General features: G+C 47.3%; 1 protein-coding gene across 3 annotated transcripts in view; it reads left to right on the forward strand.

Moving 5' to 3' along the window:
- sept10 (septin 10) overlaps positions 1–13904 on the forward strand; it is a 100295-nt gene that overhangs the window by 31118 nt on the left and 55273 nt on the right. For all 3 annotated transcript variants that reach the window (XM_038818980.1, XM_038818982.1, XM_038818981.1), the window contains exon 3: positions 3388–3583. In XM_038818980.1, coding sequence (XP_038674908.1) covers positions 3388–3583 — 196 coding nt within the window. The remainder of the gene's footprint in view (positions 1–3387; positions 3584–13904) is intronic.

Here is a 13904-nt window from a genome sequence, read left to right on the forward strand (position 1 = left end):
AGAAGGGGAGTAGAGACAACCCTGGTAATTATAGACCTGTGAGCCTTACTTCGGTCGTGGGTAAAATGTTGGAAAAGGTTATAAGAGATAGGGTTTATAATCATCTTGAAAAGAACAAGTTGATTAGCGATAGTCAACACGGTTTTGTGAAGGGTAGGTCATGCCTCACAAACCTTATTGAGTTTTTTGAGAAGGTGACCAAACAGGTGGATGAGGGTAAAGCGGTTGATGTGGTGTATATGGATTTCAGTAAGGCGTTTGATAAGGTTCCACACGTTAGGCTATGGCAGAAAATAAGAAAGTATGGGATTGAAGGTGATTTAGCGGTAAGGATCAGTAATTAGCTAGCTGAAAGAAGACAGAGGGGGTGGTTGATGGCAAATGTTCATCCTGGAGTTCAGTTACTAGTGGTGTACTGCAAGGATCTGTTTTGGGGCCACTGCTGTTTGTCATTTTTATAAATGACCTGGAAGAGGGTGTAGAAGGATGGGTTAGTAAATTTGCAGATGACACGAAGGTCGGTGGAGTTGTGGATAGTGCTGAAGGATGTTATAGGATACAGAGGGACATAGATAAGCTGCAGAGCTGGGCTGAGAGGTGGCAGATGGAGTTTAATGCGGAAAAGTGTGAGGTGGTTCACTTTGGAAGGAGTAACAGGAATGCAAAGTACTGGGCTAATGGCAAGATTCGTGGTAGTGTAGATGAACAGAGAGATCTCGGCATCCAGGTACATAAATCAAAGTTGCCACCCAGGTTAATAGGGCTGTTAAGAAGGCATATGGTGTGCTAGCCTTTATCAGTAGGGGGATTGAGTTTCGGAGCCACAAGGTCATGCTGCAGCTCTACATAACTCTGGTGCGGCCGCTCCTGGAGTACTGCATGCAGTTCTGGTCACCACATTATAGGAAGGATGTGGAAGCTTTGGAAAGGGTTCAGAGGAGATTTACTAGGATGTTGCCTGGTATGGAGGGAAGGTCTTACGAGGAAAGGCTCAGGGACTTGAGGTTGTTTTCGTTAGAGAGGAGAAGGCTGAGAGGTGACTTAATAGAGACATATAAGATAGTCAGAGGGTTAGATAGGGTGGACAGTGAGAGTCTTTTTCCTCGGATGGTGATGACCAATATGAGGGGATATAGCTTTAAATTGAGGGGTGGTAGATATTGGACAGATGTCAGAGGCAGTTTCTTTACTCGGAGAGTAGTAGGGGTGTGGAACGCCCTGCCTGCAACAGTAGTAGACTCGCTAACTTTAAGGGCATTTAAGTGGTCACTGGATAGACATATGGATGAAAATGGAATAGTGTAGGTCAGATAGGCTTCAGATGGTCGGCGCAACATCGAGGGCCGAAGGGCCCGTACTGCGCTGTAATGTTCTATGAGGGTAAGAGGGTGAGTATCCTGTAATTGGGCAGTTGGATGGGTAAATAATTAAATGAATGATTGACATGAGGTATCCACCTATCCCTAAAGTAAGATGTAGAAAACAGGCTGTCAAGAGGGGAGGAGCCAGACCCAGGAGAGCTTGCCAAATAGCTTAACATCCGAACCAGCTTGAGCGACAACTGAAGGAATGAATGGCGGAGCCGGCTCGAAGGGCTGAATGACCACCTGCTTCTATTTTCTAGGATCTGAGTATCTAAACAAATTGTCTGGGAGAAGGTATCAATATGCCTATATGAGATAAATGGTGGAATGATCACAGGACTGGAACCTTGGTTAGGAGGGTAAGAGGGTGAGTGTCTACTCCTCCTGTAATTGGGCAGTTGGATGGGTAAATAATTAAATGAATGATTGACCTGAGGTAGCCACCTATCCCTAAAATAAGATGTAGAAAACAGGCTGTCAAGAAGGGGAGGAAGCCAGACCCAGGAGAGCTTGCCAAATAGCTTAACATCCGAACCAGCTTGAGAGACATCTGAAGGACATAATCACCACTAGCTACAAAGGTCGGACTGTTCTGCTGCATCTTTTGTCTGTCTGGCCTGTGGCCGGTAAACTGTTCTCACTGGTTGTGGTTCAATGTCTACTGTGTCCATCCTGACGGTATGGTTTATTGAGCAGGAACAATTTAAATACAACTGCTTGTGACAATCTATTGTGTAATTTGCGACACTTAATCAAGTCTGACAATGGTGAAGGATAGAAGATGGTTGTTAGTGGCCTCATTAATGGGACCATGGAAAGATGGCAAGTTGGAGGAAGGTGACATGAATATGAGTAGAAAAGTGTTTGCAGCACCTAATGTTTCCTGACTGTCTTTTAGAAGTGATGAGTCATTATTCTCTGGTAGTTCCCAAAAATGTTTGAACATTTTCAAAGAAGTCCTGCACAAGTTTGAAAATGCTGTGTTTATGGTGGCTAAGTTTAATTCCATGGAATTTCGGGATTTTTACCAAATATTTGAGGAGACCAACTTCACTCTAATCATGTGTGATGGTGTCCAGTGGCATTATGGGTGAAGTCGATGCAAACCAGCTAGCTTGAGGCAGCAGGGATGCATGTGCCGCTGTGATGAGATCAGCCAGAGTCTGTGGTGATGGCAGAGTTAGTCCGGTGCTCAAAGACACTTGCCAAGCAACAGTATGAATTGATTTCCTGCCTGCAACAACGTGTTTGGGGGATCTGGCAATCAGACTGACGGCGGGACGCTGTGTGGGCCAGAAGCAGTCCTGTGACCTAGGATGCAGCTGGAAAACGGACCTACATGACCTGTGGATGACAAGAAAATTGACCCCACCTGACAAGGTTTGAGAGAAGTTGTGATGCAGTTGGAAAAGTTGAATATAAAGGCTGGATCTTGAAGTGAAGACAAGGTGAAAATAAGGTTACTGCCGCTTGTTATTTTTGAAGGAACTGATTGACCAGCATTGGTCACCCACTCAAGAAGGTTGTTACTGAGGGTTCAAGTAAAGGTGTTTCATGATGTATACATGATATCAAGACTGAGTAGAACTGAGGAGGTACTGCTGAAATTAGCCTTTTTTTTAAAGTGATCCAGAGCCGGGATCGAACCTGGGACCAAGCTCCTTTTATTTGGAAATGAAAACAGTTCCCATTGTTAAGTCTGTTTTTAGCCACTGACACATTGGGCTGGTTTCTCCATGTCGCCGTGCCAGATTTCTGGTTCAGCATACGGTGGGATGCTCCATTTCGCCGTCTGATCAATGGGGTTCCCCATTGTGGGACAGCCCCACACCAGCGGGAAACCCCGGGCTGCCGGCAAAATGGAGCATCCTGCCGGCAGAGAATCCAGCCCATTGTGTACACATTTTAATAAAAATGGTGCTTCAGAATTTAATGAACTATGTCACATGCTGAACATATATTCTGAAGTATCTGTTTACATTACTGCTGTTGATACCATTTTTTTTCTGTTCTGTAATTGCAGGAGAAACTGGTATTGGGAAGTCCACCCTTATGGATACCTTGTTTAACACCAGTTTTGAGGGTAGTCAATCAACACATTATGAAAACCGAGTAAAATTGAAGGCTCAGACATATGAATTACAAGAGAGTACTGCTCGCTTAAAGCTAACCATTGTAAATTCAGTGGGCTTTGGAGACCAGATAAATAAAGAAGACAGGTAAGTGATTTGCATTTTTTAAAAATAGCTGGAAACTGATGGGGAATGTTTGATAGTATTTCATTACAAAATGAGAACAATAATTTTTCCCAATTAGGATTTTTTAGAGGTGGTAATGCTAGAAGTATGAATACTTTTGGGAATATGGTAACTTAAAACCATTACATCTTTCTGTCCATCTGTCCATCATTGTTCAGCTCTATGTGGTTCCATATACCTGCCCAAAGGCACCCAGTACTTCCCGCAACAAGGGCTTTTCTTGCTCTCTCTCTCCGCTTTGGAGATCCTAAAGTGTATATTCTTGTTCTTTTTTTCTATTTCCTCATTTTAGATCCTCTTGGTAATCAGCTGCTAACAGAGGATTAACTTTTCCATACGCACACCCAGCACCCATTTCTTCACCCTGCACAATCACAACATTGTTTGCTGGTACTTAATCGTTGTGGATGAGTCAAAATTTCCTTCAACTCCGCTACAGGAAAACTGTATAAGCCTTGGGGCAAAAGACACATTAATTCAAGCAAAAAGCAAGAACATTTAGGATCCTCTTAGAACATCAAGGCGGTAATTTTCTGCCCTTAGCATAAATTTAATTCTCCTTTCACTGATTGCATCTCCCTTCATGTTTTGCACTTGCGCTGAAAACCCAGCTCAACCCAGACCTGAGCTTGAAACCACACACCTGCCATTTAAATGTTTGTTTCATACTATATAACTTGCTGGTCTCTGCTCCAGCACTGAGGAATCCCAGATCCATAACCGTTTATCACTATAGGTTCAGTTTCTCCACTGTTCTGTTTGGTGTTTTCCCATCGTCTATATAAACTGCCAGCTTATCCAAATATCTTCAACCTATACACACTGCTGTTTACTCATCATAAATGTAACAGTTTTAACCTCAAATAATTCCATGATCATTTCTCACCTTATTTCTTTCAACTCTGACTTTGTATTTTCACTCATACCCTTTGGTCTGCCGACTCTAGCCTTCATTGCATTGTGTCCTCCCATTACCCCACAATTGAATCACAAATTGGTGATAGATTCTTCAGTGGCTCTACACTCATTCTCTCCATGAAGCCTGCTGCTGCTTTTTATATCTCCACATTTCAAATCTGTTTAATCACACACAGAAGACCCGGGTTCGACTCCGGCCCTGGGTCACTGTCCGTGTGGCGTTTGTACATTCTCCCCGTGTCTGCGTGGGTCTCACCCCAACAACTCAAAGATGTGGAGGATAGGTAGATTGGCCAGACTAAATTGCCTCTTAATAGGAAAAAAAAAATAATAGGGCACTCTAAATTTATTGGAAAAAATAATTAAAACCTGTTCAAAACATATATTTTCAGCAGGTATCCGGTCATTTTTCCTAAATTTTCCTCCACTGTTTACCATCTATTTTTTAAATTTTGTTTTGATGTATCCAGATTAAGGAAAATTGCACCAAGGCTATCCAGCTCACTGCTTTCTGTCATCTGATTCAAGCCACTTGTGCTAGCTACCCCTTCCTCCCAACTCCCTGTCTCAGGAGGAACATAAAAAGAGAGATCTACCAATTAGTTCAGCTTCAAAAATTCCTAACCGGTTTTTCGTGCATGGGCCAGGAAAGCACTTGCATTTCCAGTTTGTAAACATGATCCTGTAGCCTCATGTGCGATCCCTTTTTAAAAGATCAGTTCCGGAATGTGGACTTCGTTGGATAGGCCGGCATTTATTACCCATCCCTAATTGCCTTTGAGAAGGTGGTGGTGAGCTGACTTCTTGAACAACTGCAGCCCATTTGGTGTAGGTACATCCACAGTGTTGTTGGTGAGTTCTTGGAGGGGCACTTGAATGTGGAGGTATTCCCATGTGTCTGCTGCTCTTGTCCTTCTAGGTGGCGGCGGTTGTGGGTTTGGAAGGTGTTTTCTAGGCAGTCTTGGTGATTTCCTGCAGTGCATCTTCTAGATGGTGTACACTATTGCCACTGAGAGTTGGTGGAAGAGGTAAATGTTTGTGGGGATGCCAAACAAGTGGGCTGCTATGTGCTGGATGGTGTCAAGCTCCTTGAGTGTTGCTGGAGCCGTACTCATCCAGACAAGTGGAGAGAATTCCATCACACTCTGATTTGTGCCTTGTGGATGGTGGATAGGCTTTGGGGTGTCAGGTGAGTTACTCACCACAGGACTCCTAGCCTCTGACCTGTTCTTGTAGCCACATATTTGGCTGGACCAGTTCAGATTCTGGTCAATGGTAACCCTCAGGATATTGATAGTGGGGGAATCAGAAATAGAAATGCCATTGAAGGGTGATGGTTAGATTCTTTTGTTGGGAGAGATCGTTGCCTGCCACTTGTCTGGCACAAGTGTTACTTGACACTTGTCAGCCCAGGCCTGGATATTGTTCCGGTCTTGATGCATTTGGACATGGACTGCTTCAGCATATTAAGACTTGAGAACACTGCTGAACATTGTATAACATCTCCACTACTGACCTTAAGGTGAAAGAAAGGCGAGAATAGCACAGCGGCGCAGTGGTTAGCGCTGCTGCCTCACGCCGCCAAGGACCCGGGTTCGATCCTGGCCCCGGGTCACCGTCCATGTAGAGTTTTCACGTTCTCCCCCTGTCTGGGTGAGTCTAACCCCACAACCCAAAGATGTGTAGGGTAGGTGGATTAACCACGCTAAATTGCCCCAAAATTTAAAAAGAAAATGAATTAGGTACTTTAAATTTGAAAAATGAAAGGTAGGCCATTGATGAAGCAACGGAAGCTGGTTGGGCCGAGGACAATATCCTGAGGAACTCCTACATTGATGTCCTGGAATTGAGATGATTGACCGCTAGCAACCACGACCATCTTCCTTTGTGCTAATCAGTGGAGAATTTTCCCCTAATGTCCATTGACTCCAGTTTTGCCAAGGCTCCTTGATGCCATACTCGGTCACTTGTTGCCTTGCTGTTAAGGCAGTTAGTCTCACCACACCTCTGGAGTTCATGTTTGAATCGAGGATGGGATGAGGTCAGGAGCTGAATTATCCTGGCAGAACCCAAACTGAGCGTCCGTTAGCAGGTTCTTACTGAGTAAGTGCTGCTTGATAGCGTTGTTGATGACCCCTTCCATCATCTTTACTTCGGATCGAGAGTGGACTGGTGGGGTGGTAGTTGGCTGGGTTGGGTTTGTCCTGCTTTTTGTGTAAAGGACATAGCTGGATAATTTTCCACATTGCTGGGTAAATCCTAGTGTTGTAACTGGTTTAGAACATGCTTGGCCAGGAGTACGGCAAGTTCTGGAGCACAAGTCCTCAGTACTTTTGTTGTAATATTTCATGTCCCATAGGCTTTGCAGTATCCAGTGCTTTCAGCCATTTCTTGTTATCATATTGACTGAATTAAATTGATTGAAGAGTGGCATATGTGATGCTGGTGACCTCCAGAGGGGGCCAAAATGGATCATTCACTTTCTGACTGAAGGTTGTTCTAAATGCTTCAGCTATATCTTTTGCACTGATGTGCTTGGGTCCCTCATCATTATGGATGGTAATATTTATGGAGCCACCTCCTCCGCTGAGTTGTTTAATTGTACACCAACATTCACGACTGAATGTGGCAAGGCTGCATAGATCTGATCACTTGGTTGTGGAATTGCTTTGCTGTGTCTATTGTTGCTTATGATATTTGGCAAGCAAGTAATATTGTCTTGTAGCTTCATCAAGTTGACATCTAAAATTTAGGTATGTCTTGTGTTGCTCCAAGCATGTCCCCTGCAGTCTTCATTGAAACGAGTTGATCGCATGATTGGCATAAACCCCTTATTGGTGGAAAATAATAGAGTGGTGGATATGCCGGGCCATGAGGTTATAGATTATGACTGACTACAGCTCTATTGCTGCTGGTTGCTCACGGCACCTTTTGGTTGCCCAGTTTTGAATTGCTCGATCCCATATAGCGCAAGGGGACTTCGTCTCCACAATTACTGTGCGGTGGTCACTCCCAACCGATGTTGTAATTCCGCAGACCCAGTCAAACAGCTATGTCCTTTAGGACTCTGCCAGGTCAGTCTGTTGTGCTGCTGAGCCATTCATGCTGATGTGACATTGACGTTCTTCACACAGAGTGCATCCTGTGCCCTTTACACCCTCTGTGTTTGCTTCCTCCCAAGTGGTGTCCAACATGGAGAAAAGCTGATTCATCAGTTGTGGTGTGGATAAGCCGTAACCAGCAAGAGATTCCCTTGTGTTTTGGGAGAGGTGTTTTCAGAACCCCAAAATGTATCATGGAGTTCAACCAACCACCACCTTTTAATGGATTGTTGCTTTTGAAGCACACAGCTTGTTCCCCAGGTGTAGTATTACAATTATGGACACGTGGTTTTTAAAACAAAACTATGTTTATTCCATGAACTCAGATTAACCTTTTAAATAAACATTGGATCTCTTAACACCCCTTACTTCAAAGATAACCCCGAAAATAATACAACACAACCCAATCCTGTAAACTGTTCCTTTACACATCCAAAAGACTTAACAAACCTTCAAAAACAGACATGAGGTTACATTCAAAATATTTAGTCTTTGGATTTGCAGACATCAACAGACCAGCTCGGTGTTTCTTCCTGCAGCTCTCAGCAAAAAACACAGACACTCCCAGCTGCTCTCTCAAACTGAAACATAAACCCAGAACTAACCTCAAAATGGCCGAACTGAGCTCAGCTCCACCCACTCTCTGACATCACTATTTTCCTAAAGGTACATTGCTTAAACATCCATTTCTTAAAGGCACTCCAACATGACACTTGTCTATGTTTGACCTGATCCCAGTGTTTGAAGACTCCCAGGGCAGCTCCCTCCAACTGTGTGTCACTGTACTGCCAAGCTTGGTGGGTCTGTTCTGCCAATGGGACAGGATATACCGAGGGATGTTAATGATGTCTGGGACATTATCTGTAAGGTATGATTCTGTCCGTATGACAATGCAGGCTGTTGCTTGATTATTCTGGCACAGTACTGCCAATTTTGGCATAAGCGCCCAAATGTTAATGAGGAGAACGTTGCAAGGTTGACGGCTGAATTTGAAGTTGTTGTTTCTGGTGCCTGGGTCGATGCAGGTGGCCCATCCGATTTCACATTGTTTCTGGTACCAGGGTCGATGCTGGGTAGTCCATCCGGTTTCATTCCTTAGTGACTTCCTAGCTGTGGTTCTAAGGTCACATATAAGTAAGATTTCCTTCCCTAATGGCCATTAGTGAATCAGATTAATTCCATTATCTGCCGTGGTGGAATTTGAACACAGTTTCACAGGGTTGATGGATAATAGGGGCTGGTTTAGCTCACTCAGCTAAATCGCTGGCTTTTAAAGCAGACCAAGCAGGCCAGCAACACGGTTCGATTCCCGTACCAGCCTCCCCGGACAGGCGCCGGAATGTGGCGACTAGGAGCTTTTCACAGTAACTTCATTGAAGCCTACTCGTGACAATAAGCGATTTTCATTTTTTTCATTTTCATTAGTCCAATGATGACAACATTATGCCACCGCCTCCCCCGCCATAATATGATTTTCATGCCTTTTAATAATCTCCTGGATTAGATCTTCTTTTCCTGTGAGTGGAAACCCAAGACATGTAGCCAATTTTAATAACAAAGTGATCTAGGGCTATGAATCATCTTTGTTTCACTTGTCTGCATTTTCTCCAGCATCAAAATGTACTTGCAAAGGTGGGGATACCACGCTGGAATCAGTTCTTCAAATATATCTCCAAAACCTGATATCCATTTCTGTAGATTGAATGTAGATTAATCTTGTAGATTACAAACCTACCACAATTTGGTATTCTGTGCAAATGTAATTATTGCACTGTCAATGTCCACCACTAAAATATTATCAACTGAAAAGTTCTCATTTAAAACACCATTTCCTGTCTAGATTATTTTGCCAACTATTTAAAATATATGACCTCTGGTTACTGGGCTATTTGCCAGAGAAAATGGTAGGGAGGAACTGTCCAAATGGCTAAAGTTTTGAATTTTAAACAACCCCAAGGAAAACAATACCACCTTCTTCGATTTCTCTGCCAAACTGAACTCCCTCATCCCTGGTATCAGCCTGTCATTCCTCCAGCCCTCTTTTTAAAGACATTTTTTTTTTTTAGAATACACAATTCATATTTTCCAATAAGGGGCAATTTTTTTTTTTAATAAACAATTTTATTGAGGTAGTTTTTGGCTTTATAAACAGTTCCAGACATCATCAGAAAGAAAGCAAAAAAGGCAAAAATGTGCAAACATCCACGTACTTTCAATACTTCCATCGTAACATATTGCACAAGCCCGCTCCCCTCCCACCGGTACTACCCGCCATATTTTCCCTCCTACTCTACTCTTACCCCCCTCCCCCCCACCCCCCTGCTGACGCTCACTCTCCCGCAAAGAAGTCAATAAATGGTTGCCACCTCCGGGTGAACCCCTGCACAGATCCCCTCAAGGCGAACTTAATTTTTTCCATCCCCAGGAAACTCGACATGTCCGCAAGCCGCCACTCAGTCTTCGGGGGCTTTGAGTCCCTCCACGCCAATGATATTCGTCGCCGGGCTACCAGGGAAGCAAAGGCCAAAACATCGCCCTCTTTCTCCCCCTGGACGCCCGGGTCTGCCGAAACCCCAAAAATTGCCACCCCTAGACTCATCACCACCCTTGTTTTTAGCACCTGGGACATGACCCCCGCAAATCTCTCCCAGTACCCCCTCAGCTCAGGGCATGCCCAAAACATGTGAACATGGTTCGCTGGTCCTCCCGCGCACCTAGCGCATTTGTCCTCTATCCCGAAAAATTTGCTCATCCGAGCCACCGTCATAAGGGCCCGGTGAACGACCTTAAATTGGATCAGCCCGAGCCTAGCACATGTCGCGGTCGAATTTACCCTACTCAGGGCCTCTGCCCATCTTGCCCATCCTCCATTTCCCCGCCTAGCTCCTCCTCCCATTTAAGTTTCAGTTCCTCTGTCTGGGACCCTTCCTCCCTCATAAGCACCTTATATATACCCGAGACTCTGCCCTCCCCTTCTTCCCTCCTAGAGACTATTCTGTCGAGGATCCCCATTGGCGGGAGGCGTGGGAAAGATGGGACCTGTCTATGAACAAAGTCCCGCAACTGTAGGTATCTAAAATCATTTCCCCTTACCAACCTAAATTTCTCCTCCAAGCTCCTCAAACCCGCAAAGCTCCCTTCCAGGAACATATCACCCACCCTTCCCGCCCCTGCTCGCCGCCATACTCTGAACCCCCCATCCATACTGCCGGGGGCAAACCGATGGTTGTCGCAGATTGCCGCCCAGATAGACGCCCCCATCTCCCCCACATGCTTCCTCCACTGGCCCCATATCCGCAGGGTCGCCACCACTACCGGGCTGGTGGTGTACTTGGCCGGCGGCAGCGGTAGAGGAGCCGTGACCAGGGCTTCCAAGCTGGAGCCCCTGCACGAAGCCGCCTCCACCCGCTCCCAAATAGACCCCATACCCACCATCCACTTCGTTATCATAGCGATGTTGGCCGCCCAGTAATAATTGATCAGACTCGGCAAAGCCAGCCCTCCCTCGCTGCGATTCCTCTCCAACATTGCTTTCTTCACCCGCGGGGATTTTCCCGCCCAGACAAAGCTCATGATCAGCCCGTTAACTCTTTTGAAGAAGGACTGTGGGATAAAGATCGGGAGGCACTGAAAAATAAACAAAAATCGAGGGAGGATTGTCATCTTTACAGTCTGCACCCTCCCTGCCAGCGACAGCGGGAGTGCATCCCATCTCCGAAACTCTCCCTTCATTTGCTCCACCACCCTGGCCAAATTTAACTTATGCAGCCTGCCCCAGTCTCGTGCCACCTGGATTCCCAAATACCGGAAATTTTCCTCAACCAGCCTAAACGGTAGCCCTCTCAATCTGTTCTCCTGGCCCCTTGCCTGGACCACAAACATTTCACTCTTGACCGTATTTAATTTGTATCCTGAGAACTGGCCGAACTTCCTCAGCATTCCCAGTATAGTTCCCATCCCGGCCACTGGGTCCGACACGTACAGGAGCAGGTCGTCTGCATAAAGAGAAACCCTGTGTTCAACCCCGCCCCTCACCATCCCCTTCCAACCCTCTGCGGCTCTCAGCGCAATCGCCAGCGGCTCTATGGCCAGCGCAAACAGCAGCGGGGAGAGCGGGCAGCCCTGTCTGGTCCCTCGGTACAACCTAAAGTACTCCGACACTTCTCTGTTAGTCCTGACGTTGGCCCTCGGGGCCTGATATAATAATTTGATCCAATCCACCAATCCCTCCCCGAACCCAAACCGTCCGAGCACCTCCTATAGATAGTCCCACTCCACCCGGTCAAAGGCCTTCTCGGCGTCCATTGCCACCACTACCTCCACCTCTCTACCCACCGGGGGCATCATTATCACATTGAGTAATCTCCTCAAATTGGCCGCCAGCTGCCTACCTTTCACGAACCCCGTTTGATCCTCCCCAATCACCTCCGGTACACAGTCCTCCATTCTACCCGCCAGTACCTTTGCCAGGAGCTTGGCGTCTACATTAATCAGGGAGATTGGCCTGTAGGACCCGCACGCCTCCGGGTCTTTACCCCGCTTCAATATCAGAGATATGGTGGCTTGTGACATTGTCGGCGGCGGGGTCCCTCTGTCCCTTGCCTCATTGAAAACCCTCGCCAAGACCGGGCCCACCAGCTCAGAGAACTTCCTATAAAACTCTACTGGGTATCCATCCGGCCCCGGGGACTTCCCCGACTGCATAGCCTTAAGGCCCCCCAATACCTCCTCTACTCTAATCAGGGCCCCCAGCTCTTCCACTCGCCCCCCACCAACTGTTGGGAATGTTAACCCCCCCCCCATAAGAAACAAGAGAGACCACAAAAAAATCAAAAAAAAAAAAAGAAAGGAGGGGTTAACCCCCCAAACCAATGTCCATGAACAAAGGAAAGAGTCTCAAATGTTCCGCTTGGCCCAGCAAACTGTTGAGCAGCAGTCCAGGCACATTCGGCGTTCCTTCCCACAGAAATCCTCAGGCCCTAACTCGCGTCCTTGGGGCCTCCTTTCGGGACCAGTCCCAGGTCCCTCACAAAATCCATCGCTTCTTCGGGCTCGGAGAAGTAGTGGTGTTGACCCTGGTGCGTGACCCATAGCCGAGCTGGGAACAGCAGACCAAACTTCACGTGCTTCTTGAACAGCACCTCCTTGACATTCTTAAAGGCTGCTCGCCGCCGAGCCACCTCCTGGCTTAGGTCCTGATAAATGCGGCGAACACTGTTGTTCCACGTGCTGCTTCTGGCGCTCTTTGCCCACTGCAGCACCCGCTCCTTGTCCACGAACCTGTGGAACCTAATCACCATCGGGCGGGGGGGGGGGGGGGGGGGGGGTCCGCCCGGCCGCCCCTGCCTTGCCTGCACTCTATGTGCCCCCTCCAGCTCCGGCGGTCGCGGAAAGGCTTCGGCCCCCATCAGCTGCTTCAGCAGGTCTGCTACAAACGCTGCAGCATCAGCTCCCTCAGCCCCCTCCGGGAGGCCGACCATCCTCAGATTGTTCCTGCGGACTCTATTCTCCAGCTCCTCCACTCTGTCCAGCAGTCTTCTCTGCCGCTCTTTCAGGCCGTCAACTTCTAGCGCTGCAACCGTTTGCGCATCCGCCTGCTCCTCCACCGCCTCTCCCAGCTCCTTAACTTTAACATCCTGGGCGTCCAGCCTCTGGTTCAGCTGATCCACCGCTTTCTGGATTGGGTCCAAGCTGTCCCGCTTCAGCGCTTCAAAACTGGACTTCATTACCTGGAGCATGTTATCCAGCGCCTGCTGGATTGCTGAGTCCGGGGTCCGTGTGTCCGCCATCTTAGGTCCCAGGTAATTTTCTTCAGGTCCTTGTCTCTGTCCCTTTTTCTCCTTCTTCTTCTGCCTTCTGGAATCCCGCTGTTCCATGTGCCGCAGCCCGCTCCTCAGCACCTTCGCTGCCGCGTTCCTTCGCCCAGCTCCTTAAATCTTACCTTCTGGGCATCTGAAGTGGGTCCAAGCTGTCCCTCTTCAGCAACTCCAAACTTTTTTTCCTTGTCCTGGAGGAAGGAAGGTCAGTGGGTCCGCCATCTTACCCTTCAGGTCAGGTTCCTCCTTGCCTCCGTCTCTCTCTCTCTCTTTCTTCCTCTACCTGCTGGCCTCCCACGATTCCATCTGCTGCAGCCCGCTCTCCTCTTCTTTCCCGGCAGCCTTTTTGCCGCCCCCGTGGTCCCGCTATCGCGGGGAATCAGCTGCTAAGCCCCGCCGGAGTGAGAGCCCGCCGAATGTGCGGTTCACTCGGACATCGCCGCCACC

This window comes from Scyliorhinus canicula, chromosome 14 (assembly GCF_902713615.1).
Source record: "Scyliorhinus canicula chromosome 14, sScyCan1.1, whole genome shotgun sequence".
In the NCBI taxonomy this organism is placed as follows: Eukaryota; Metazoa; Chordata; class Chondrichthyes; order Carcharhiniformes; family Scyliorhinidae; genus Scyliorhinus; species Scyliorhinus canicula.